At 42.2% G+C, this 22597-nt stretch overlaps 1 protein-coding gene across 2 annotated transcripts in view; it reads left to right on the top strand.

Moving 5' to 3' along the window:
• LOC137374367 (integrator complex subunit 6-like) overlaps positions 1-22597 on the top strand; it is a 134997-nt gene extending 112400 nt beyond the window's left edge. For both annotated transcript variants that reach the window (XM_068040336.1, XM_068040335.1), the window contains exons 17-18: positions 3291-3384; positions 21772-22597. In XM_068040336.1, coding sequence (XP_067896437.1) covers positions 3291-3384; positions 21772-21865 — 188 coding nt within the window. In that variant the 3' untranslated portion in view covers positions 21866-22597. The remainder of the gene's footprint in view (positions 1-3290; positions 3385-21771) is intronic.

Genomic DNA, 22597 nt, shown 5'->3' with positions numbered 1-22597 from the left:
TTGCTGGCAGACATGTAAACCCCAACATTTTCTGTTTTTGTAAACATCCAGCAGGTTTGCCCATTCTTGAACAGTCTCATCTTGCATACTGTCCTCTCACCCTATAATAACGCCCTTTCCTAGAAGAGGCAAAAATCCATTGGTCAATTAAGGGAAAACTGAATTTAAAGTGAGCTGTAGGAGCCACCATTGTCTGTTATACTTCTGACCTGTCATTTTGCCCTCCTGCTGTCCTTTTCTCTTGGGAACATGTTGACCTCACTTATCAAGGACGATACCAACTTCATTCTCCCCACATTTTGGAAGTTGGTTTCTGAAAAACAAGATAATTCCTAGGATCTGACCTAATACTGCACCAACAGATTTTGCAGAATTATATTTGATTTGTAGAAATTTTCCCCCTCCCCCACTCCCTTTTTAGTGAATAAGTAAATTAGGCAAGCTTTATGCAATTTGTCTTTATTGACTGTGTGAACAGTTATATTACAGTTCCGAAGAGCTTGTGATATCCTGGATATGAATGTATTAGATCTGCCAGTGAGACATCACCTTTGCTTAGCTAAAGTGATCCAACTTTTTGATAGTTTGTTCTAAAACCATATTCTTTCCTTTCCAATGCAAACACATGCTATGGGACAAATGGGCTTTTTTGAATATAGTACAATCAGAATCTATTTTGTGACCACGAAATTGTCACAACAGAATTCAAGTGACATCATTCAGCAATAGTTCAGTAATAGTAAAAGAGCTGCATGAGGACCCAACCTGCAGTCTTTCAAGATCCAAATCCAAACAATGATTCTAGGTCAGTGAGTAGTTGACATTTCAAGACTTAGAATGGGGGAACTTGTTTTGGGGTTTGCAACCTTTTGGGAAAAGGTTGATTTGCATTTGTGTCACACCATCATAGGCACATAGGAATATAGAAACTGGAGTAGGTCATTCAGCCCGTCGAGCGTGCTTCGCCATTCAACTAGATCATGACTGATCATCTACATTAATGCCACTTTCCCGCGCTATCCCCATATCCCTTGATATCATTAGTATCCAGAAATTTATTGATTTCTGTCTTGACATGCTCAATAATTGAGCTTCCACAGCCCTTAAATGTTTCTTATGTAATTACTTCGACGTATGCGGACTCTCGTGTTTGAAAAAGTGACCGGCATTTTTGCGCACACCAAAAGGGGGAATTGAGTGATCTCTCATTTTCTGATTGTGCCAGTGGATTTTAATGTACCCTGTAACCATTGGACAGGGAGTATCACCAATAACTGAAGAAGCAGTCAGGATCCTTACTTTCGGGCCTTTCCCGACACTTCTTTTTTGTTTCAAATGGGTTGACTTGTTTTCTTAAGCAGACCATGTCTCTCAAGCTGAAACCTGCACTATTTGCTCTCTGCTGTACTGTGCTACTACTGTAACTGTGGTCTGGTAATTAAACCCAATCACAGTAAATTACTTACTGAGGTCCATGGTGGATGCCCACTAAATCTCCTATCTCTTGCTAATAGCACCGTGTACAGGCTTAAACTGGTGATCAGGTTTTTATAATTGGAAATTTGCATAATCCAAGATATTAACAGAATACAGTGCAGTGTAAGTGATTGTTACCAATGCAGAAAACTCAGATAACTGTTAGACTCCACTGTTCTCCCAGCCCCTCTTGGCTATATCCTGACATGACTGCTACTGTAACAAACGTGCCATCCACTTATTGGATTTGTTGTATGTGGCTGCACTGCTGGCCACTGAAGGAAAGTTATTTTGAACTTGCTTTGTTAAAAGCGCAGACAATATCAACTGTCCAGTATCTTGGTAGACAATGGGTGATAACTTGGGATAGTGGCACCCGTCCCCTACAGTTTCCAAGCATCTCGACCAGACATGAGACCCGGAAATTAAAACTCAATTTTACATGGAGGACGATGGAAACAGTTAAATCATTCTAATATAATACAGTTTATATTAGAGCTGACAAAACATTGCAGATTCCCAATCCCATCTCAAATGCACTGGCCCATTAAGGAGAGCCTTCCTTCATGAGTTCTTGATCTAAGATTTCTGCCCTGTGGGTTAGAAAAAATGTCTTGGGAGCCATTTCAGTTTTCAACGCATTGCATGCTTTCCATCTTAAATGTGAGTTACCATGACTTTCTAAATAATCTGTCCATCTCTCTCACTACCTTACAGCACAAATTCTGTTTTTGGTACTGGAATGTTTGCACTTGAGGTTTCATAAAACTAAATGCTGTGTAGAAACCAAGAAGGCTTTTTGATTTGGTACATACAGTAGATTTGTTTCTAAACTGTGGAGATGGTTGCACTCGAGAGTTTTCTGTTGAAGTTTTTCTTCCCAAAAATCTTAATGCTCTTGCCCCTCGTACTGAATCAAAGTTCTCTGGAAGGAAAGGCAACACCTGAATTGCAGCAACCAGGCAATATGCTGATGCCTGTTGTGCACCATACAACTCAAAGAGGCAGCTTTCTTCATTGCAAAAGTGCTAGGTATTATCTGTTGTGAATAAGACCTAAATCTGCCAGATTTGCCCTGTCTCCGATCACTCACTGAAGATGGTATCAGCAATCAACCTCCTTTGGGTGTTAACTTGGATTGAAAGTGATTCTGATGTAAATAGACGTTTTTGACAATACAAAAACTTGTGTGTGCTAGAACAGGTTCTGCGGTGATCTTTGATGTATAAAATATGTAGCAGGTAAGGAGACATTCTTTTGTAAAAAGCCATATTAATTTTAAACATTAATTGGAGAAAAGTAATCCTTTTTGTTTCCTCATATTTGCTAAATAGTCTCTGCGGGTTAGGGAAAAAGAAAAGATTGGAGTGTTACATTGAAGTTGGAATCTATGAAATGGATCAAGCTTTTCTGAAGGGGCCAAGCATCCTGAGATCTTCTCCCAGTACTTGTGCTATTTGCAGTCGTATTCATCATAATGCATCTTGCTGCTGACTGGCATGGTTGGGGGCAGGGGGTCTGTCATAATCCATAATAGTAACAATCAAACTAAAACCCCTTGTTCAGTTTTCCATTTCTGTTCTGTGGCATGTTCGGGATGCAGGAGTCAGAATATTAATGTGTGTGGGGGCATAATCCCATTGTCACTAGACATTACACAAATATAGGATTGGTTGGAGGGTATCACAACGTTCATCCAAGTATGCCACAGTAAAAAAAAAAATTGGTACTAACGTATAATGTTTGTGTTTTAGAAAAAAACTATAATGGGTTCCAGCAGTGTTGCCTATTTGATCATTGTTTTTTCCTTTCAGATTATGAAAATATCTTCTATTTATTGAAACTAGTGCAAGGCAGTTTGGAGACCCGAATGGTGTTTGTGCAAAATGTCATTAAAGAGGCAGCAAGGTAATTTCTTATTAATAGACATTTGGAATATCAATGAAAGGTCAGTCTATCATGTCCAATAAAGCTTAAGTTAATTATCAAAAGCGACCAAGTTAAACAAATACATACTTGTAGTAGCATAATCAGGATTTTTTTTTTAAATGCCTTGTCCCATTCACATTTCAGACTGATCTGTTGTCATCTTTCATTTTAAGAACCACTTATAACCTTATTTTTGTTCCTTCAGTTCATACCTGATTGATTATTTTGGATACTTTTTAGAAAGTGGTATAAATTGCCCAAGCCCACTAAAGAACAAAAAATCAGAAAATCTGGCATCTCATCTGGCTTTATTCAGAAATAGATATTTTCCAAATTCACCCATCCTTGTAAATTCCAATTTGGGAAGGGGAGGGTGAGTAAGCAGTATACTGTTCTTTTCAACCGCAAATTAGTCATGCAGGTGTTGCTTATCACATATATATAATTCAGTATCATTCTGAATTATTTTCCCACTCTCAGCAACAGTACTAGAGCTAACAATTTCCCCATGAATGATATTTTGTAGCCTTTTATTTTGAAGTTCATAAGTTTTTTTGATTTTCTCTTGGTGTTCTTTACTGTCTGTAGCAGCTTCTGTTTGGAGGACTGTTGTATTTTGTTTTCTGGTCCAGACATGTTGAAATTGTGGCATGCTGATGGAAGTTAACTTGGGTCATCTCGAACTTGTTGGTCTCTCAGTTCATATTTAGAAGTTGCACTTCGTATGACCAAAACTTTGCCGCAGTGAAAGTGCTTGCGCCACCTTCCATGCTTGCATCATTTTTTTATAATGCATGTACTAATTTCAAACTGATTACTGTTGAAGCTTGACATGTTGCAAAATCAAGATCTCTGCTCTCTTTACATGAGCACAAATTGTGGAACCCCAGTGCATTCAAAACAAACGTATGCAGACTACACTGAAGGTGAATTATAACAATTCAACTGTGCTATCCTCAAAACACCAACTGAATATCTTTTCAACCTTGACCTCAGCTTTAAAACAGGAGGCAGCAGTGGCCCTCATCTAAGTAGATGTGCTAATATTAAAGTAGTTTTGGCAATATCTGGTATTGAAGCAAACAATCCTCTGAGGCCATGTCTTGTTAAAGAAACCTAGATACACAGCAGCCAGGTACATTGGCTGATGTACTTTGTGCTTCTGGCCAGTACCTTGGCTTGCTGTAAGATCTTTAATTCAAATCATAACCCAGATGTTATTGCACACCCTCTTTACTGCATTAATATGCAATTGTGGCTGGCACAGTTTATGACTATATGAAATGAGCATGTTAAGTCTTTTGAAAAATGCTTTACAAAAAGGCTTTGACACAATAAATACATCTTTAAGTATTTAGATGTATTCTGGATCACTAGTTCAGTAACATAACCTGTATGCTACTGTACCCCTACATAGGAAGTATTTGCAGAACAGTGCCATCAGCTGCAAACAGATCTGTGGTCAATGTCCCCCGCCCTCTTAGAAATCCAACATGGACAGTCAAGATCAGTACTGCCTAAGGCTCCTAGTAGGCTCCCACATGGGATATCTTTAATACAAACCAATTTGCAGCGCACAGATGTGTCGTGCTAGTAATTAATTCATTTTTAATGCTGAGCTCATTCATTTTCTTGCCAACTGAATAGTAGCATGGCATAATTGGCCAATTCACATAGTATTTTTGGATTACCAAGAGACCATTGATTCCCATATGGTAGTCATTGCACCCAGAACCTGATAATCTCTATGAACTGAAAGAGATTCCATCCGTCATATCATGCTCGGCATAACGTTGAGCTCTTCTTCCGTCGCCTTCGCCTCCGGGCTCACTTCTTTGACCAGGAGTCCTCCCCCCGACCAGCAGACCCATTCTGCTGCCTCCAGCATTCTTCCTCTACCTGGACCCCTCCCTCTGGCCTCTTACCTGCTCTTGATCTTTTCATTAAAAACTGTTGGCGAGACATCAGCCGTCTCAATTTCTCTGCCCCCCTCACTCACTCTAACCTGCCCCCCTCTGAACTTGCCGCGCTCCATTCTCTCAGGTCTAACCCCGACATGGTCATCAAACCTGCAGATAAGGGTAGTGCTGTTATTGTCTGCCGTACTGACCTGTACCTTGCAGAGGCTCAACGCCAACTCTCAGACACTTCTTCCTCCTTCCCCCTGGACCATGACCCCACCACTGAACATCAAGCTACTGTCCACAGAACTGTCACTGACCTCATCTCCTCTGGAGATCTTCCCTCTGCAGCTTCCAACCTCATAGTCCAGCAACCCCAGACAGCCCGCTTCTACCACCTTCCCAAAATCCACAAGCAGGACTGTCCCAACAGACCCATTGTTTCAGCTTGTTCCTACCCCGCTGATCTTATTTCTTCCTATCTTGACTCTATCTTTTCTCCTCTGGTCCAGTCTCTTCCCTCCTACATCCGTGACCCTTCTGACGCCCTACGTCATTTTGACAATTTCCAGTTTCCTGGCCCCAACCGCCACCTCTTCACTATGGACGTCCAATCTCTCTACACCTCCATCCCCCACCAGGATGGTTTGAGGGCTCTCCGCTTCTTCCTCGAACAGAGGCCCAACCAGTCCCCATCCACCACCACCCTCCTCTGCCTGGCTGAACTTGTTCTCAGATTGAACATCTTCTCCTTCAACTCCACTCACTTCCTTCAAGTAAAAGGTGTTGCTATGGGTACCCGCATGGGTCTTAGTTATGCCTGTCTTTTTGTGGGATATGTTGAACATTTCTTGTTCCAGTCCTACTCAGGCCCCCTCCCCCAACACTCTCTCCGGTACATTGATGGCTGTATCGGTGCCGTTTCCTGCTCCCGCCCGGAACTTGAAAACTTTATCAACTTTGCTTCTAATATCTAACCTTCTTTCACCTTCATATGGTCCATCTCCGACACTTCCCTTCCCTGACTTCTCTGTCTCCATCTCTGGGGATAGGCTGTCTACTAATATTCATTATAAGCCCACCGACTCCCGAAGCTACCTCGACTACACCACTTCACACCCTGCCTCCTGTAAGGACTCCATTCCATTCTCCTAGTTTCTCCGTCTCCGACGCATCTGCTCTGATGATGCTACCTTCCATGACCAATGCTTCTGATATGTCTTCCTTTTTCCTCAACTGAGGATTCCCACCCCACTGTGGTTGACAGAGCCCTCAACCATGTCCAGCCCATTTCCCGCGCCTCTACCCTCACCCCTTCTCCTCCCTCCCAGAACTGCAGCAAGGTTCCCCTTGTCCTCACTTTCCACCCCACCAGCCTCCATATCCAAAGGATCGTCCTCCGCCACTTCCAGCGTGTGCCACTGCCAAACGTGTCTTCCCCTCCCTTCCCCTGTCTGCATTCCGAAGGGATCGTTCCCTCCGCAACACCCTGGTCCACTCCTCCATTACCCCCACCACCTCATCCCCTTCCCACAGCACCTTCCCCTGCAATCTCAGGAGGTGTAATACCTGCCCATTACCTCCTCTCTCCTCACTATCCAAGGCCCCAAACACTCCATTCAGGTGAAGCAGCGATACTGTAGTATCAATGTAGTATACTGTATTCGCTGCTCACAATGTGGTCATCTCTACGTTGGGGAAACCAAACGCAGACTGGGTGACCGTTTTGCGAAACGCCTCCACTCAGTCCGAAAGCATGACCCCGAGATTCCGGTTGCTGGCCATTTCAACACCCCCCACCCCGCTCTCATGCTCACATCTCTGTCCTGGGATTGCTGCAGTGTTCCAGTGAACATCAATGCAAGCTCGAGGAACAGCATCTCATTTACCAATTAGGCACACTACAGCCTGCCGGACTGAACATTGAATCCAATAATTTAAGAGCATGATGGGCCCTACCTTTTTATGTTTAGTTATTCTTTTTTATTTGGTTATTTTATTTTAGCCATTTTAGTGTGCTTAGTTTGTTTCTACTGTGCCTACCCACTGTTGCTGTTTTTTAAAAAAAAATTTAATGTTAGTGCTTGGAGTGTTTTGTGCTTTGCAATCTATTCACACCCTCTCTGTACTAACGCTTTGTCTTTCAGCACACCATTAACATACCATTTGCCTTTGTTCCATGACCTTCTGGTCAGGTATTCTCTGTGACCTTGCACTATCAACACCTCTTTTGTTAACTCTTGCCCCACCCCCCGCTTTACTTGCTTAAAATCTTTTATATTTCTAATATTTCAGTTCTGAAGAAGGGTCACTGACCTGAAATGTTAACTCTGCTTCTCTCTCCACAGATGTTGCTAGACCTGCTGCGTATTTCCAGCATTTTTTGTTTTTATTCCACTCCATCATTGTTGAGGAGTACCAGATCATGCCAGTTACTGTCTGCATCCCAGGCAATAATCCATACTTTCATTGTAAAACATTCATTGAATGCGAAGATGAACTGCATGGATGACACAAGTTAACCCCTTCAGCCATGGTTTATGTCCTTCTTGCCTAAGCCACTGACCAAAGCAAAGCACCATAATGAAACCCATACAGCCACTGCTATCCTTTTAGAGCATAGCAGAGATTTTCAAGCAGCATTTCAAATGTCTCAATGGACACGAAGTGGCGCTTTGATAAAACTCTGGCAGGGCAATACTGCAATCAGCCTCATCACAGCCTTGGTTCAAACATGGACAAAAGAGCTGAACTCGAGATGAAGTGAGAGTGACTGCCCTTGACATCAAGGCAGCATTTGACCGAGTATGGCATCAAGGAGCCCTAGCAAAACTGGAGTCAATGGGAATCGGAGAAAACTCTCCGCTGGTTGGAGTCATACCTAACGCAAAGGAAGATGGTTGTGGTTGTTGGAGGTCGATCATCTGAGCTCCAGGACATCACTGCAGGAGTTCCTCAGGGTAGTGTCCTAGGCCTAACCATCTTCAGCTGCTTCATTAATGACCTTCCTTCAGTCATAAGGTCAGAAGTGGGGATGCTCACTGACGATTGCACAATGTTCAGCGCCATTCGTGACCCCTCAGATACAGAAGCAGTCCGTGTAGAAATGCAGCAAGACCTGGACAATATCCAGGCTTGGGCTGATAAATGGCAAGTAACATTTGCGCCACACAAGTGCCAGGCAGTGACCATCTCCAACAAGAGAGAATCTAACCATCTCCGCTTGACATTCAATGGCATTAGGGGCTACCATTGACCAGAAACTGAACTGGAGTAGCCATATAAATACCATGGTTACAAGAGCAGGTCAGAAGCTAGGAATCCTGTGGTGAGTAACTCACCTCCTGACTCCCCAAAGCCTGTCCACCATCTACAAGGCACAAGTCAGGAGTGTGATGGAATACTCTCCACTTGCCTGGATGGGTGCAGCTCCAACAACACTCAAGAAGCTCGACACCATCCAGGACAAAGCAGCTCGCTTGATTGGCACCCCATCCACAAACATTCACTCCCTTCACCACCGACGCACAGTGGCAGCAGTGTGTACCATCTACAAGATGCACTGCAGCAACGCACCAAGGCTCCTTAGACAGCACCTTCCAAACCCGCGACCTCTACCAACTAGAAGGACAAGGGCAGAAATGCAAGGGAACACCTCCACCTGCAAGTTCCCTTCAAAGCCACACACTATCCTGACTTGGAACTATATCGCTGTTCCTTCACTGTCGCTGGGTCAAAATCCTGGAACTCCCTTCCTAACAGCACTGTGGGTGTACCTACCCCAAATGGACTGCAGCGGTTCAAGAAGGCAGCTCACCACCACCTTCTCAAGGACAATTAGCGATGGGCATAAATGCTGGCCTAGCCAGCGACGCCCACATCCCATGAATGAATTAAAAAAAACATCGTCTGTTGCTTGTCTCGTACAGTTTTGCAATATGAAGGGGCTTAACCATGAAGAAGGGAATGTCACCTTCAATGAAAGCCAGAGCTAGACACAGACCATGGCAAAGAGGATGTTGCCACAGGAATATAATTTGCAGCCAGTAAGCTTCATGTGGCAAGTTCACATATGGCACATTCAACTAAGTACCTTAGCAACACCTTTTAATGAACCCATATGTACTCAATTAAGTGTTCCAGAATGCTTTCCCCAACATTGTCCCCAATACTACCTCAGTTGCCAACCATAACCATTCTTTATGTTGCAGCCTAATTTTGCACCCACAAATAAATTCTAGACAGTTTATCTAGTTATAAAATTACACACGTAACTTATATTAAACTTTTCAATTATATAGCACCTTTAACATAGTAGAATGTCCAAGGCACTTCACAGGAGTGTCATCAAACACAATGCACCAACGCGTGTAAGGATATATTCGGACATATCACCAAAAGCTTGGTCAAAGAGAGAGGTCTTAATGAAGGAAAGAGGCGGCGAGGCTGAGGGAGGGAATTCTCGAGCTCAGAACTTTGGCAGCTGAAGTTTGGCTGCTAATGGAGCAAAGAATATGTGCTCAAGGCCAGAATGGGAGGAGCACAGAGACCTGAGGGTTGTAGGCAGTAACAGATGGGGAGGGGCGAGGCTATGGAGAGATTTGAGAACAAGTATGAGAATTTTAAAATGGAGCTGATGGTGAGCCAGGAGTCAGTGTCGGTCAGCAAGCACAGGTGATGGGTGAACAGAACTTGGTGAGTCAGGATATAGGAAACAGAGTTTTGGATGAGCTGTTGTTTATGGAGGGTGAAAAATGGGATGCTAGCCGGGTGAGCATTGGAATAGTCAAGTCTCGAGCTAATGGGCATGCACAAGGTGGGGTGGAGTTGGGGAACAATAGAGAGTTGAAAGTAGGCAGTCTTGCTGATGGAGTGGATATGTGGCCCAGAGCTTATATTGAGTCAAATACAGACCGAAGATTGTGAATGGTCTGATTCTACTTCAGACAATTGCTAGTGTTACGACCGAGGCAGGAGGAGCGTGCTGTTTATTCTAGTTCCACTTCTCCAAAGGTCACAACATATATTTAAATTTTTTCCCACTTACCAATGCAGTCAATCATAGACTCTATTTTTATCCCAGAATTAAACACACCAACCAGGTTTCTTTAATAAACAACAAAATTATCAGTTTATGATGAAAGAAATCTTAATCAGTATCGTAGCAAACCTTAAATACACTGATTGAAGTATTAAAGTTTCCTTTTGAGTACAAAAGAATTTTTTTAAAATACGTTGGTCAAATACTTGCTCATTTTTGAAGAAAAAAGATATTAAAAAAAAAAAAACAGATGCCCTTTTTTGGTTTGGTATCCCAAATACGTGTAGACGACAGTCACTGGGATCTTCCTGGAACAGTTCTTGTCAGGTGATGTTGAAGATCAGTTTGGGCAGGCTTTCCAGGGAAAATGCAGTAACAGAGGTTTCAGGCAGTTTCTTACACTTGCTTCTCAGCTTCTCAAGAGATGGAAAACTGGCAGGCTTTTCCAAAGAGCTGGAATGGACTGAGCTGGGGTTTGGCTCCCTGAGCAAGTTTTCTCCTACTGTCTTTTCAAACCATTGTCCATATCCCAACTCACTGTCCAAAGCGAAACCAAAAACAATGTCAAGAGTCAAGCCTCCTGACCCCTATAAATCTTGACCTGTTACTGCTTTGTAAATATCTTTCCGCAAGTCAAAATCGACCCCTGCTGGGTAATTATTTGAACTCGGGTGCCTTCCAGTAACCTTACAATCCAGACCTCTCAGTGACCCTGGTTTTAAAAAAAAAATCCATGGACTCCTTTCCAATTTTAAAACACACATCTTCAAAATTTAACTAAAAAATGGAAGCATCATTAGACCTCCTCCCTTGGAGGAATGAAACACCATTTTAAATGTGTTTCATTGCAAAGTGTAGAAAAAAATAGATGAAAAAGTTTACAACACATTTTCACACATTCATTCACTCTTTACCTGTAGTTAATACAGTTCTGCTTTGTACCATCTTTGCACTCAGATAACTCAAAGTAACGTTAGATTCTAGATAAAGAATCTGCAATTAAATTATTTTGCCTGCAATGTGGATGATCTTTAAGTGATACGGTCTTCATCGGAATAGTCTGGCATTCTGGTTTTTAAATTTTTCCACAAAGGCGAGGAGGTTATGATCAGTATATACCAGTGTCGCTAGTCGTAGCGGACATAGACTTCAAAATGCTTAAGAGCCAATAATAAACCTAAGGTTTCTTTTTCCACTGTTGAATATGTCTTTTGTTGTGGATTTAGCTTTTTGGAAAAGTATCCCACTGGCCTTTCTATACCTGATTCATTGTCTTGTAACAGGACGGCACCGACCCCCAGGTCACTAGCATCAGTTGCTACCTTGAAGGGCTTAGTAAAAATGAACACTGATTCATTAATCAAAATGGCTTTCAGCCTCTCAAAAGATGCTTGGCACTCCCCTGACCACACTACCTTTGTGTTCTTTTTATGTAGTAAATCTGTCAGTGGGACAGCAATAGTACTAAAATTTGGTGGCAACTTGCAGTAGAAACCACCCATCCCCGAAAACCTCATGATTTCTCGCTTAGTCCTAGGGGTGGGGAACTCCACCAGTGCTTGTACTTTCACTGTTCTTGGCAACACTTGTCCTTACCCTACTATATGCCTGAGGTAGGTTACTCTTGCTTTTACAAATTCAAGTTTTGGCGATGTTTGTTACTACATCAGCCACTTGTAATTTTCTAGTTATTCCAAGTGGTCCTTCCAAGTGTCACTGTATACCAGCACATCATCAAGGTAAACTACACAGTTAGGAAGACTAGCTACCGCTTGGTTCATTAGTCTCTGAAAGGTTGCTGGGGTATTTTTTTTAGCCCAAGTGGCATCACACGGCATTGGAAAAGACCGTCTGATGTGACGAAGGCCAATCTTTAGCTGGAAGTGTTAAAGGAACTTGCCAGTATCCCTTTAACACATATGTTTTTGTAAGAAACGTGGCACTGCCCACTCTGTCAATACAGTCTTCCAAGCGAAGAATTGGGTAAAAGTCTGTCTTTGTTACCTCATTAACCTTTCTGTAGTCTATGCAGAATCCAGCTGCTTTGACTGGATTCCATGAGGTGGTTTTCCAACATGTATTGGATTTCTGCTTTTACCTGAGCCTGTTTCTCTGGACTTCAGCGATAAGGATGCTGTTTTATAGGAAAGGATTCCCCTACATCCACATGATGTGTGTCTAAGGTTGTACATCGTGGCTCATCCCTACAGACTCCTTTTTAAATGCTGTGAGTAGTGTTAGGTCTTCTCGTTGTTCTGTATCTTGTTACGACCAACCGTTCAAGTCAAAGCCCCCCCAATCAAAATATACGATTCTGATCGTGGTGGGAGAAACGCATCTTTGATTCAGTCCCGTCCCTCCACAGATTACCTAACATATCACTTTAAACTTTCCAAATTAAAGAAAGACCCAGCCAAATTGTACCATCTATTAACCCCTGAATGAGGCTAACTAAACCAGGTGTCTTTAGATCAACAAATTAACTGTTTAATTAGAAAAACTAAATTCTTAAACATTATTGAGATGTAAACAACATTTAAAATAGAAATTTTTTTTGAGTTCTTGCATATTTATACTCCTGTCGAAGTGAAATTTTCCAATGTGGAATAGTCCAAGGTTGCTTGAAGTCCTCACAGCTGTTCGATGGGGGGGACAAAAAAGGTTCTTTAACAGTTGAACAGTCCGTAGTCTAATTCAGCGGTTGAATTGATGCTCCTCTTTTCCAGCGATGAATTTCAACAATTACAGTTCAGTAGTTAAAGGAATTTGGTTATTTTCTTCTAAGAAATTAATCTGGCTTGACATCAGAATTTTGAGAGTATAATAAATAAGGTTTAAATAAACCGAGAGAGAGAGCTCTCATTTCCTTCAGTATATGCTGGTCCAGCTGTCTGTCTGTGTCTCTGTCAAAATCCAGTTTTTCAACTAGTTTCAGACTTCAATCGACAACAATGAATTTCGTGTCTTTAGTCCTGAGTGGCTGTATTCCGGGGCAACAAGAATGCATTTTTTGACTCAGTCTCTGGAGCTTGTTGCCTTAAAGTAGTACTGCTCCTTTTCCAGCCTTAAAGGCACACCGCGTTCTTCCTGGAAAAACTACAGGATCATAACAATCTAAATATGAAAGCATAGTGTCCAATCTCCCTAACAATTCAGTATTGCTAACCGGATAGTCGGAGGTTCAATTTGAGAATTGTCTAGGCCTCCTTCTGCCTCATCCTCAGTATCCTTTTCATCATTCTCTGTCCCTACTACCTGACATACCTGTGCTTGCTTATCCTTCTCCCTGCGAGAATATTGTTTCAGTATATTGATATGACACAGCCGGTTCTTTTTCTGGCGCTCTGGGGTGTCAATCAAATAATTTACTTTACCAGTTCTCTTGACCATTTTATATGGACCACTGAACCATGCTTTCAGCAGTTCACCCTGTAAAGACAGTATTACCTAATCTCCTGGTGGAAATGCTTGGGTCTTGGCATGCTTGTCTGCCCATTTCTCCATCGTTGTTTGGGAAGCTTTAAGGTGTTCTTGAGCCACTATGCAAGCTCTCGTGAACCATTCCCGGAACACAGATACACAATCTAGCACAGAAGATTCGTCTCTGGTCTAAAAACCTTTCTTTAAGTAGTTTTATAGGATCTCTTATTTCATGTCCATAAACTAATTCAAAAGGTCTAAAACCAGTAGATTAATTTGGTGAATCCATAGTGGCAAACAAAAGAAATTCTAGCCCTTCATCCCAATCGTGGGGATATTTATGACACTATGCCCTAATCATCATTCTGAGGGTCTGATGGTACCTTTTAAAAGCTCTTTGTCTCTGTGGGTGGTATGCTGAAGACATTAACTGAGTTATACCCAAATTACCCATAACTTGATAAAACATTTTCGATATAAAATTGAAACCTTGATCCAACTGAATTTCAATCGGTAATCCATATCTGGTGAAGAATTGGGTTAACTTCTCTTCCACTACCTTAGCAGAAATTGTTCTCAAGGGAATGGCCTGTGGGAACAGAGTAGCCATATCCATGTTAGAGTGTATATTGATGTCCCACTTTTGTTTCCAGTAAGGGTCCTCCACAGTCTGCCAACTCCCTACTAAATGGTTCCCGAAAACAGGTATGGGAATTAGAGGTGCCAGTTTTATGGCAGGTTGCAGTTTTCCCACAATCTGGCACGTTTTACAAAACTGCACCACTTCCTTGGAAAGACCTGGCCAGTAAAAATGTCGACTTATACTTGAATGGGTCTTCCGGATCTCCACATGTCCTGCTATAGAAATTTCATGGGGTATCCTTAATAGTTCCTAGCAATACTTTGGCGGTATCACTATCTGATGAACAACCATCCATTCTTCATCTGCAGGTCTGTGAGCTCTTCACTTCCTCATCAGAATCCCATTTTTAATATAATAGCCTTCTGGAACTCCTTTTGTCTCAGCTTCTGGTAGAGGTCATTGTGCCACTTAACTTTGGATCGGCTTGCTGAGCCTTGATCAGAGAAGATTTACTGAACATTTCTTTCAGATTATCCAAATCCCCAAAGAACGTTTCAGATATTTGGTTATCCATCTGTGGTGCCAACTTTACCTCCGACAATGGAACTTATTTAGCCATTGCTCGGGTTACTGCACATGAAGGAAAAATTCCTGGAACCTTTTTCTGCAACTGTTCTGTCTCTAACTTCACTTGGTTTTTACATGACCACTGCAGAAGCTACTACCTTTGCTCTGGCCATTTCATTCCCCAGGTGTAAGTCAATTTCGTTTACTGGCAAACTATGGGCAACTACAGTTCCAGTTCCAGACATTAGGTCACACTCTAGGTGCACCCGATTCAAAGGTACGGGTATATGCAACCCCGCCCCACCCTGCCCCCAAAGGCCAATACCATTCATTAAAACCTCAGCATTCAGTGTGCTCTCTGGTGGAAATGTTAAGCCTTTCCCCAGCAAAAGAGTTTGGGTGGCTCCTGTATCACTAAGTATAACTATAGGTTTAACTGCCTCACTTGAGGGATAAGGAGTTGCTTTTCCTTTTGACCAGAATTCCCTATAACTCTCAGGTATCTTATTCACAACCCCCGCACTCACAGCCGTTTTTGTACTTGGTCTTACTGCTGCAGTCAGAGCTGCAGCTTGATCTGTCATGCTCTCGCTCAGGGTCCCTTTCTCTACATTGACTTTGTGTACCCCAATAAGTCCCATGGGTTTACCCCACAACATCCAGCAATCTGCATGAAGGTATCCCAACTTGTGACAATGGTAACACTTAGGCTTGCAGACTTCACTTCCAGCCTTGGCACCTTTCTGACCTGAGGAGGAGATCCTGGGGCGTTCCCAGCTGTCTCCTTTTGTACCCGGCGAATTGCCTTCTTTTCGGGTTTGTGGGGGTGATGGACAAAGGATTTGAGCTTATAAACAAGCTCGTAATCATCAATTTCTGCTACCTTTCTGGCCATTGAAACTTCCCGGTTCTCCACATGGGTTCTTCTTAATGGAGGGAGTGAATTTTTAAATTCTTCCAGGAGAATTAGTTCCCTAGGGTTCTCACATGTAGCCTCAACCTTTAGTGCCCATATCCAATGATCAAAATTAATTTGCTTTACCTTCTCAAATTCTATATAAGTCTGCCCAGACAATCTCTGGAGGTTCCGAAATTTCTGCTGGTAAGCTTCAGGGTCCAACTCATACGCAGCGAGAATGGCCTTTTTTGCCATCTCATAATCTGCAGAAGGCTCCTCAGAAAGCATGGCATAAGCTCTGCCCATCAACCTGCTTTGCATAAGTAGCGTCCCGCTTATGTTCAGCCAATTCATCTGTCTATCTTCTCAAAAGAAATTTAAAATGCCTCTACGTCCCTTTCCTCAAACTTAGGGAGGGCTTGCACAAATTTAAACAGCTCACAGCTCACCACTGGGATCTGGGCTGGCGCCAGATCTTTCCTCACCAGAACTTTCACTGGAGTCGAGGCTACCCCTTTGTCTTAGTTTTATCTTTTTAACTTTGAATTCCTTTCCTTCTCTTTCTCTTTGAAATGCTGTATTTTTTCCCTTTCCTCTTTTTCAAATTCAAGTTTCTTCATTGTTAATTCTCTTTAATACTCAAGTTTTTTTTCAATTCTTTTTCCTCCTTTTTCTGTTCAAGCTTAAGTTTTTCCATTTTCTGTTCCTGCTCAAGTTTTATCATTTCCAATTGCAACTGAATCCTTGCTAATTCAGCTGCACTACCCTCTGGTTTGCCACCACCTTCCATTTTGTGTGCTATTCCTTCAATTATGTCCACTTCCTTAACTCCTGGTTTTAACTCAACACCAGCAGTTCTGCCAAATCCTTTAGTTTAACCTTCGTTAAGTTTCTCAAATCACTCGGATACATCCTCCTTCCCCAGAAAGGTTGCAGTAACTGATAGAGACATTCCAGAAGTGTAATCTTTAATCTTCTGCACAAGGAGCCTGTTTTTTCATCTTTACTCTTTTCAATTATTATTACCGCACTTACAGTTGCACGTCATCGGCGTTGGATTATCTGCAAAGAGCCCCCAATTATATGTTACAACCAAGGCAGGAGGAGTGCACCGTTTGTTCTAGTTCCACTTCTCCACATGTCATGACATATAATTACATTTTTTCCCACTTACCAATACGGTCAGTCATAGACTCTATTTTTATCCCAGAATAAAACGTACCAACCAGGTTTCTTTAATAAACAACAAAATTATTAGGTTATTATAAAACAAAGCTTAACCAGTAACGTAGCAAAACATAAACACACAGAATTAAATATAAAAGTTCTATATATATATATATATATATATATATATATACACACACACACACACACTGGTTAACAGAAAAGAGATTTACTCTTTAGAGCTCTAGTACAAAAAAATTACATTGGCCGAATACCTGTTAATTCTTGAAGACAAAAGAGAAGATATGAAAAAATGTTAGATGTCCTTTTTTTGGTATGGCGTCCCAAATATGTGTTGAAGACTGTCACTGGGATCTTTCTGGAACTGTTTTTGTCAGGCGACATTGAAGATCAGTTTGAGCAGGCTTTCCAGGGAAAATGCAGTAAGAGGGGTTTCAGGCAGTTTCTTACACTTGCTTCTCAGCTTCTCGAGATAGAAAACTGGCAGGCTTTTCCAAAGAGCTGGAACGGACTGAGTTGGGATTTTGCTCCCTTGGCAAGCTTTCTCCAACTGTCGTTTCAAACCATCCATATCCCAACTTGCTGTCCAAGGCTAAACCAACAACAATGTCACAAGAGTCAAGCTTCCTGACCCCTATAAATCTTGACCTGTCACTACTACGTAAACATCTTTCCCCAAGTCAAAAACAACCTCTGCTGGGTAATTATTTGAAGACAGGTGCTTTCCGGTAACTGTTCACAGTAGAAACATAGAAAATAAGTGCAGGAGTAGGTCGTTTGGCCCTTCAGGCCTGCTCCGCCATTCAAAAAAGATCATGGCTGATCGTCTAATTCAGTACCCTGTTCCCGCTTTCTCCCCATATTGCTTGATTCCTTTGGCATTAACAAATATATCTATCTACCTCTTGAATATATTTAATGACTTGGCCTCTACTGTCTTCTGCGGTAGAGAATTCCACAAGTTCACCACCCTGTGAGTGAAGAAATTTCTCCTCATCTTGGTTCTAAATGGCATACCCTGTATCCTGAGACTATGATCCCTGGTTCTGGACTCCCCAGACATCGGGAACATCCTCCCTGCATCTAGCCTGTCTAGTCCTGCTCGAATTTTATCGGTTTCTATGAGATCCCTCTCATTCTTCTAAACTCTAGTGAATATAGGCCTAGTCGACCCAATCTCCTCTCATACGTCAATCCTGCCATCCCAGGAATCAGCCGAGTAAATCGTCTTTGCACTTCCTCCGTGGCAAGAACATGCTTCCTCCGATAAGGAGACCAAAACTGCACACAATACTCCAGATGTGGTCTCACCAAGGCCCTGTATAATAGCAGAACTGCAGTAAGACATCCTTGCTCCTGTACTCAAATCCTCTTGCAATGAAGGCCAACATACCATTCGCCTTCCTAACTGCTTGCTGCACCTGAATGCTTACTTTCAGCGACTGTTGGACAAGGAGAGCCAGATCTCGTTGCACCTCCCCCTTTCCCAATCTGTCACCATTCAGATAATCTGCCTTTCCGTTTTTACAATCAGTGAATAACCTCACATTTATCCACGTTATACTGCATCTGCCATGCATTTGCCCACACACCCAACTTGTCCAAATCACATTGGAGCTTCTTTGCATCCTGCTAACAGCTCACATTTCCTGCCCCCACCCCCCCGCCCCCGTCCAGCTTTGTGTCGTCTGCAAACTTGGAAATGTTACCTTTAGTTCCCTTACCCAAGTCATTAATCTATATTGTGAATAGCTGGGGCCTACGCGCTGATCCCTGCGGTACACCACTAGTAACTGCCTGCCATCCAGAAAAAGACCCATTTATTCCAGCTCTCTGTTTCCCGTCTGTCCAGACGTCTCAGTGACTCTTGTAAAGGAAAAAAGTTAATGGATTGCTTTCCAGTTTAAAACACAAATCTTCAAAATTTAACAAAATAAGTGGGGAAAGGAATGGAGTTTGGGGTAGGAACCAAAGACGGTGGCTTTGGTCTTTCTCCTATTTTTTTGGATGAAATATTTGCTCAACCTGTACTCTGTCGGTAAACAGTGTGACAAATCAGAGACAATGGAGGATCAAGAGAGGTGGTGGTGAGGTAGAGATGGATGTCATCAGGGTAGATGTGGAACATGCTTTCAGTTGATGGTGCCAAGGAGCAGCTAGGAGTTCAAAGATACTTCGTTGGGGAACTTCAGAAGTTGAGATGCTGGAATGGGAAGAGAAGCCATAGCAGGTGATTCTCTGGCTACGACTGGTTAGGTAAAAATGGAACCAGGCAAGGGCAGTCCCACCCAATTGGACGACAGAAGAGTGGTGTTGGAGGAGGATGATGTGGTCAACTGTGCAAAGGCTGCAGTTAGGATGAGGCGGGATAGTTTACCTTTGTCCCATTCATGTAAGATGTTTTTCACTCGAGAGCCTTTTTGGTAATGTGGCAGGACGGAAACTTGACTGGAGAGGTTCAAACGTTTAGTATCAGGGAAGGTGGGCATAGATTTGGGAGGTGACATGTTCAAGGATTTTGTTGAGTAAAGGAGGTTCTAGATGGGGCATTAATTTGCAAGGACAGCGGGCTCAAATGTGGGTTTTATTGAGGAGGGGTGCTGTGTAATTTTACTGCATTTTGCTTGGCACTTCCTCTAGGTGCTTGTGCACTCTCTTTATTCCTTACTGATCATTTGTAGGTGGAGGTGGAAGGGGGTAAATGTAGTGGCTGGATCTCAGTAGGGTAGCTTGGGATTGAGGTGGCATTCGTGTATGCGTTGCTGTGGTTGACCATTCTTGCCTTTCATTTTGGCACATTTATTTCTGATGTGAGCATCTTTATATTAACAGCTTTCTGAAATGCTGCCACCATCTTAATTATATGATTCTGCAAATACTGGAGCCAGCGTGGACCTTGGGTGCTGTCACTTCCAGAGAATGCTGCACTTCTGTCACCTGGCAGGTGTCCTGGAGACCAAGTGGAATAGCCCTTCTTCGAAATCATGCAGTAGCATTTCCAGGCATTATACTGGGGGCCAGTTGGACAAGAGGCACTGAATGATTTGGTGGGATTCAGAGCATTGGTGGAAGCAGGGTGTGGGAGAAAAAGAAATGATGAGTGATGGTAGATGGTAAATGATTTGGTGGGAACGTGGGTTTCTGTGAGAGATGGTAAAAGAGTTGAACCGTCCATCAATGACCCGAGGAGCGAGTGTTGGAATTTGATATTGAATTAATTATAATGCAGGGGAACAATTCTTGTCCCCAGGAGGCTTGAAGAGAGTGAGCTGCTTGAAGGTTCCAGAAGCCAAGGTGAAAAGTATCCATTCAAACTTTCCCTTAGGTCAGTTAGATTATGCAATGTGAAGCCAGCCAGGAAGCTCAGTGATGACTGTCATTGCCCATTAGTAAGGTTTCTGGGCTGGCAATAGATTTGTTATGAGGTCCTGAATGAGGAGAGCCTGGAGGGAGAGATTCTGAAGGAATTTGATAGATTCATCTGACTGGGTTTGCAGGTGGTGCATAGCAGTAAGAGAAATGGTGAGACTACTAAGGAGGTTAGCCTTTGACAGGTAAGTTGGCCCAAATGGTTGCCTGCAGCAGAGTTGCTTCTCTGGGCGAGCTGGTGAATGTTGTCACAATGGTGAAGCAAAGAAAGCAGAGGAAAGCTGTTAAATGTTGTAATTGTTTTAATCTTTTTTGTCACAGGATTTGAAAAAGTTGATTTCAATGTTGGGCTTTTAAACCAAAGTATTTTTTTTAAAAAGGCACCTAAAAGACTAATTAATGCACAGTTAATTACGCTTATCAATAATTGGACAGCTCGTTGTGTTGGAAGGATTTGGGTATCTTTCCAACTGTGAAGAGAGGAAGGAAAAAAGCAGCAATCAGTCAGGTTTTGAAAGAGAAAGCTGCAAGAGCTTTTGACCTGACTGAGCATAGAAATGCTTCTGGGCAGTTGGACATCTTGGTTGAGTCCAGTGAGTTGACTCACCTGAAGTAAAGAAGTAGCACATTTGTCATTTAGCATTATGTGAAGATAAGTTGTACTAATTGATGAGGCAGTTTATCAAATCAAACCATGTCTCACCGGTTGTCCTCTTGTTCTGGTTTCAAACATTAAAAGAGTGAAAGAATACATGTGTGATAGATGCACTAGGTTTAGGTGACAAGGGATGGTATGGTTACACCCACAGATTATGCTGTTGGATAGGTAGATACTAAATAGAGTGAATGAACTCGTTTAAGACTCTCGGTCCTCGGGCTTCAGGTCAGGTGCATGTGTCATGGCAAGTAAATTGGGTTGAACTTTGAGAAGTGTGTTAACCGGTTTTGTTTTTGGGAGGAGGGAGAAAAGTGAGGAAGAGCTGCTTTTTACCAGTATCATCTTGAAGGAAAAATGAAGTGGTTGAGATTCCTGTCGAGCAGAGATCCAAGAGATTAATTGCATCCTGATGTAAATGGAAGAGGGAAGGGAAGTTACCCAGGATGACTCATTGCACTGCTTCATATTGCCTAGTGACCAGAAAATAGATGTGAATCTTAATCTGTGATATATGATGCAAAACGACTAGAACAAACAACTGGCAGCAGTGAGGCTGGAAAAGGAAGCTAAGCTAATAGTGACGGGGAAAAATGTCGATTTTTGAAATTTCAACGGTTCATATTCACGATCTAAATGTCTACCCACTTTTCATGCTCTTTTATTTATGTATTTTCTGGGATGAGCAGGTTGGTGGTGGATACGCCACATAACACTAATGCTGTTTTCTTTTCCTTTATATAGATTTAAAAAACGAGTACTAATTGAAGAGCTTGAAGGGATTTTGGAAGAAATACAAAGTAAATCCAGTCGGGTAAATCATATCAATAACAGATAATTAATCTTGAAAAACCATGAAATTGGACTCTTTTTGGTATTCTCTTAGAGCACCCAAGAAAGCCCCATTTGGATCACAAGCGTATTTTTACTGTACTTTCACCTGCTCTGCGCTTAAATTTGCCTTCATTTTTCTTTGCACGGTTAGATTATCTGGACCTTGGCAAAAGGAATATTTTTTTTAAAGTGCCATCTGATGGTGTATCTGCCACTTGGTTAATGAGATGTTTGTACAACACATTCAGCACACTGGGCAAGAGACACTTCACTATCCCAGTGGATGACTTGTATGTTGTTTTTACCTTCTGAAAGGCACCATTTTGTAGCAACATTTGCTTTCTGTAATTAATCCTTGTTTTTGTGTTGAAGCAGCTTGCTTCAAAACTGGGATGCATCATTTTGGCAACAGTGAACCCAATTTGATTTTATGTTGCATTGGAATTAAAGGAGAAAAAAGTCTTTTGTGTCCGATGAATTCTGAAATGTTTTTCTGTCTGCTTTGCATTTTGTCACAGTTTCCTTCTAGTCTGGCTTAGCTTCCCAGGTGAACCTTTCTAGTAAATCCTTGGAAACTGGCCCTTGCCAAACAAACTGTATACACAATATAAGAACATTTGTCTTAAAGCTAAGATTTGTCTATAGCAAATTATTTTTGAATGGAACACTGTGTGTGTTGTAAATGGCCATATTTTGAAAATTATTTAAAATGCCTTTGTTACTATTTTCTGCATTA

Source organism: Heterodontus francisci, chromosome 10 (assembly GCF_036365525.1).
Source record: "Heterodontus francisci isolate sHetFra1 chromosome 10, sHetFra1.hap1, whole genome shotgun sequence".
NCBI classification, from domain to species: domain Eukaryota; kingdom Metazoa; phylum Chordata; class Chondrichthyes; order Heterodontiformes; family Heterodontidae; genus Heterodontus; species Heterodontus francisci.
Note: the sequence above shows the minus strand (reverse complement) of the source record. Positions and strands in the feature narration are given on the sequence as shown.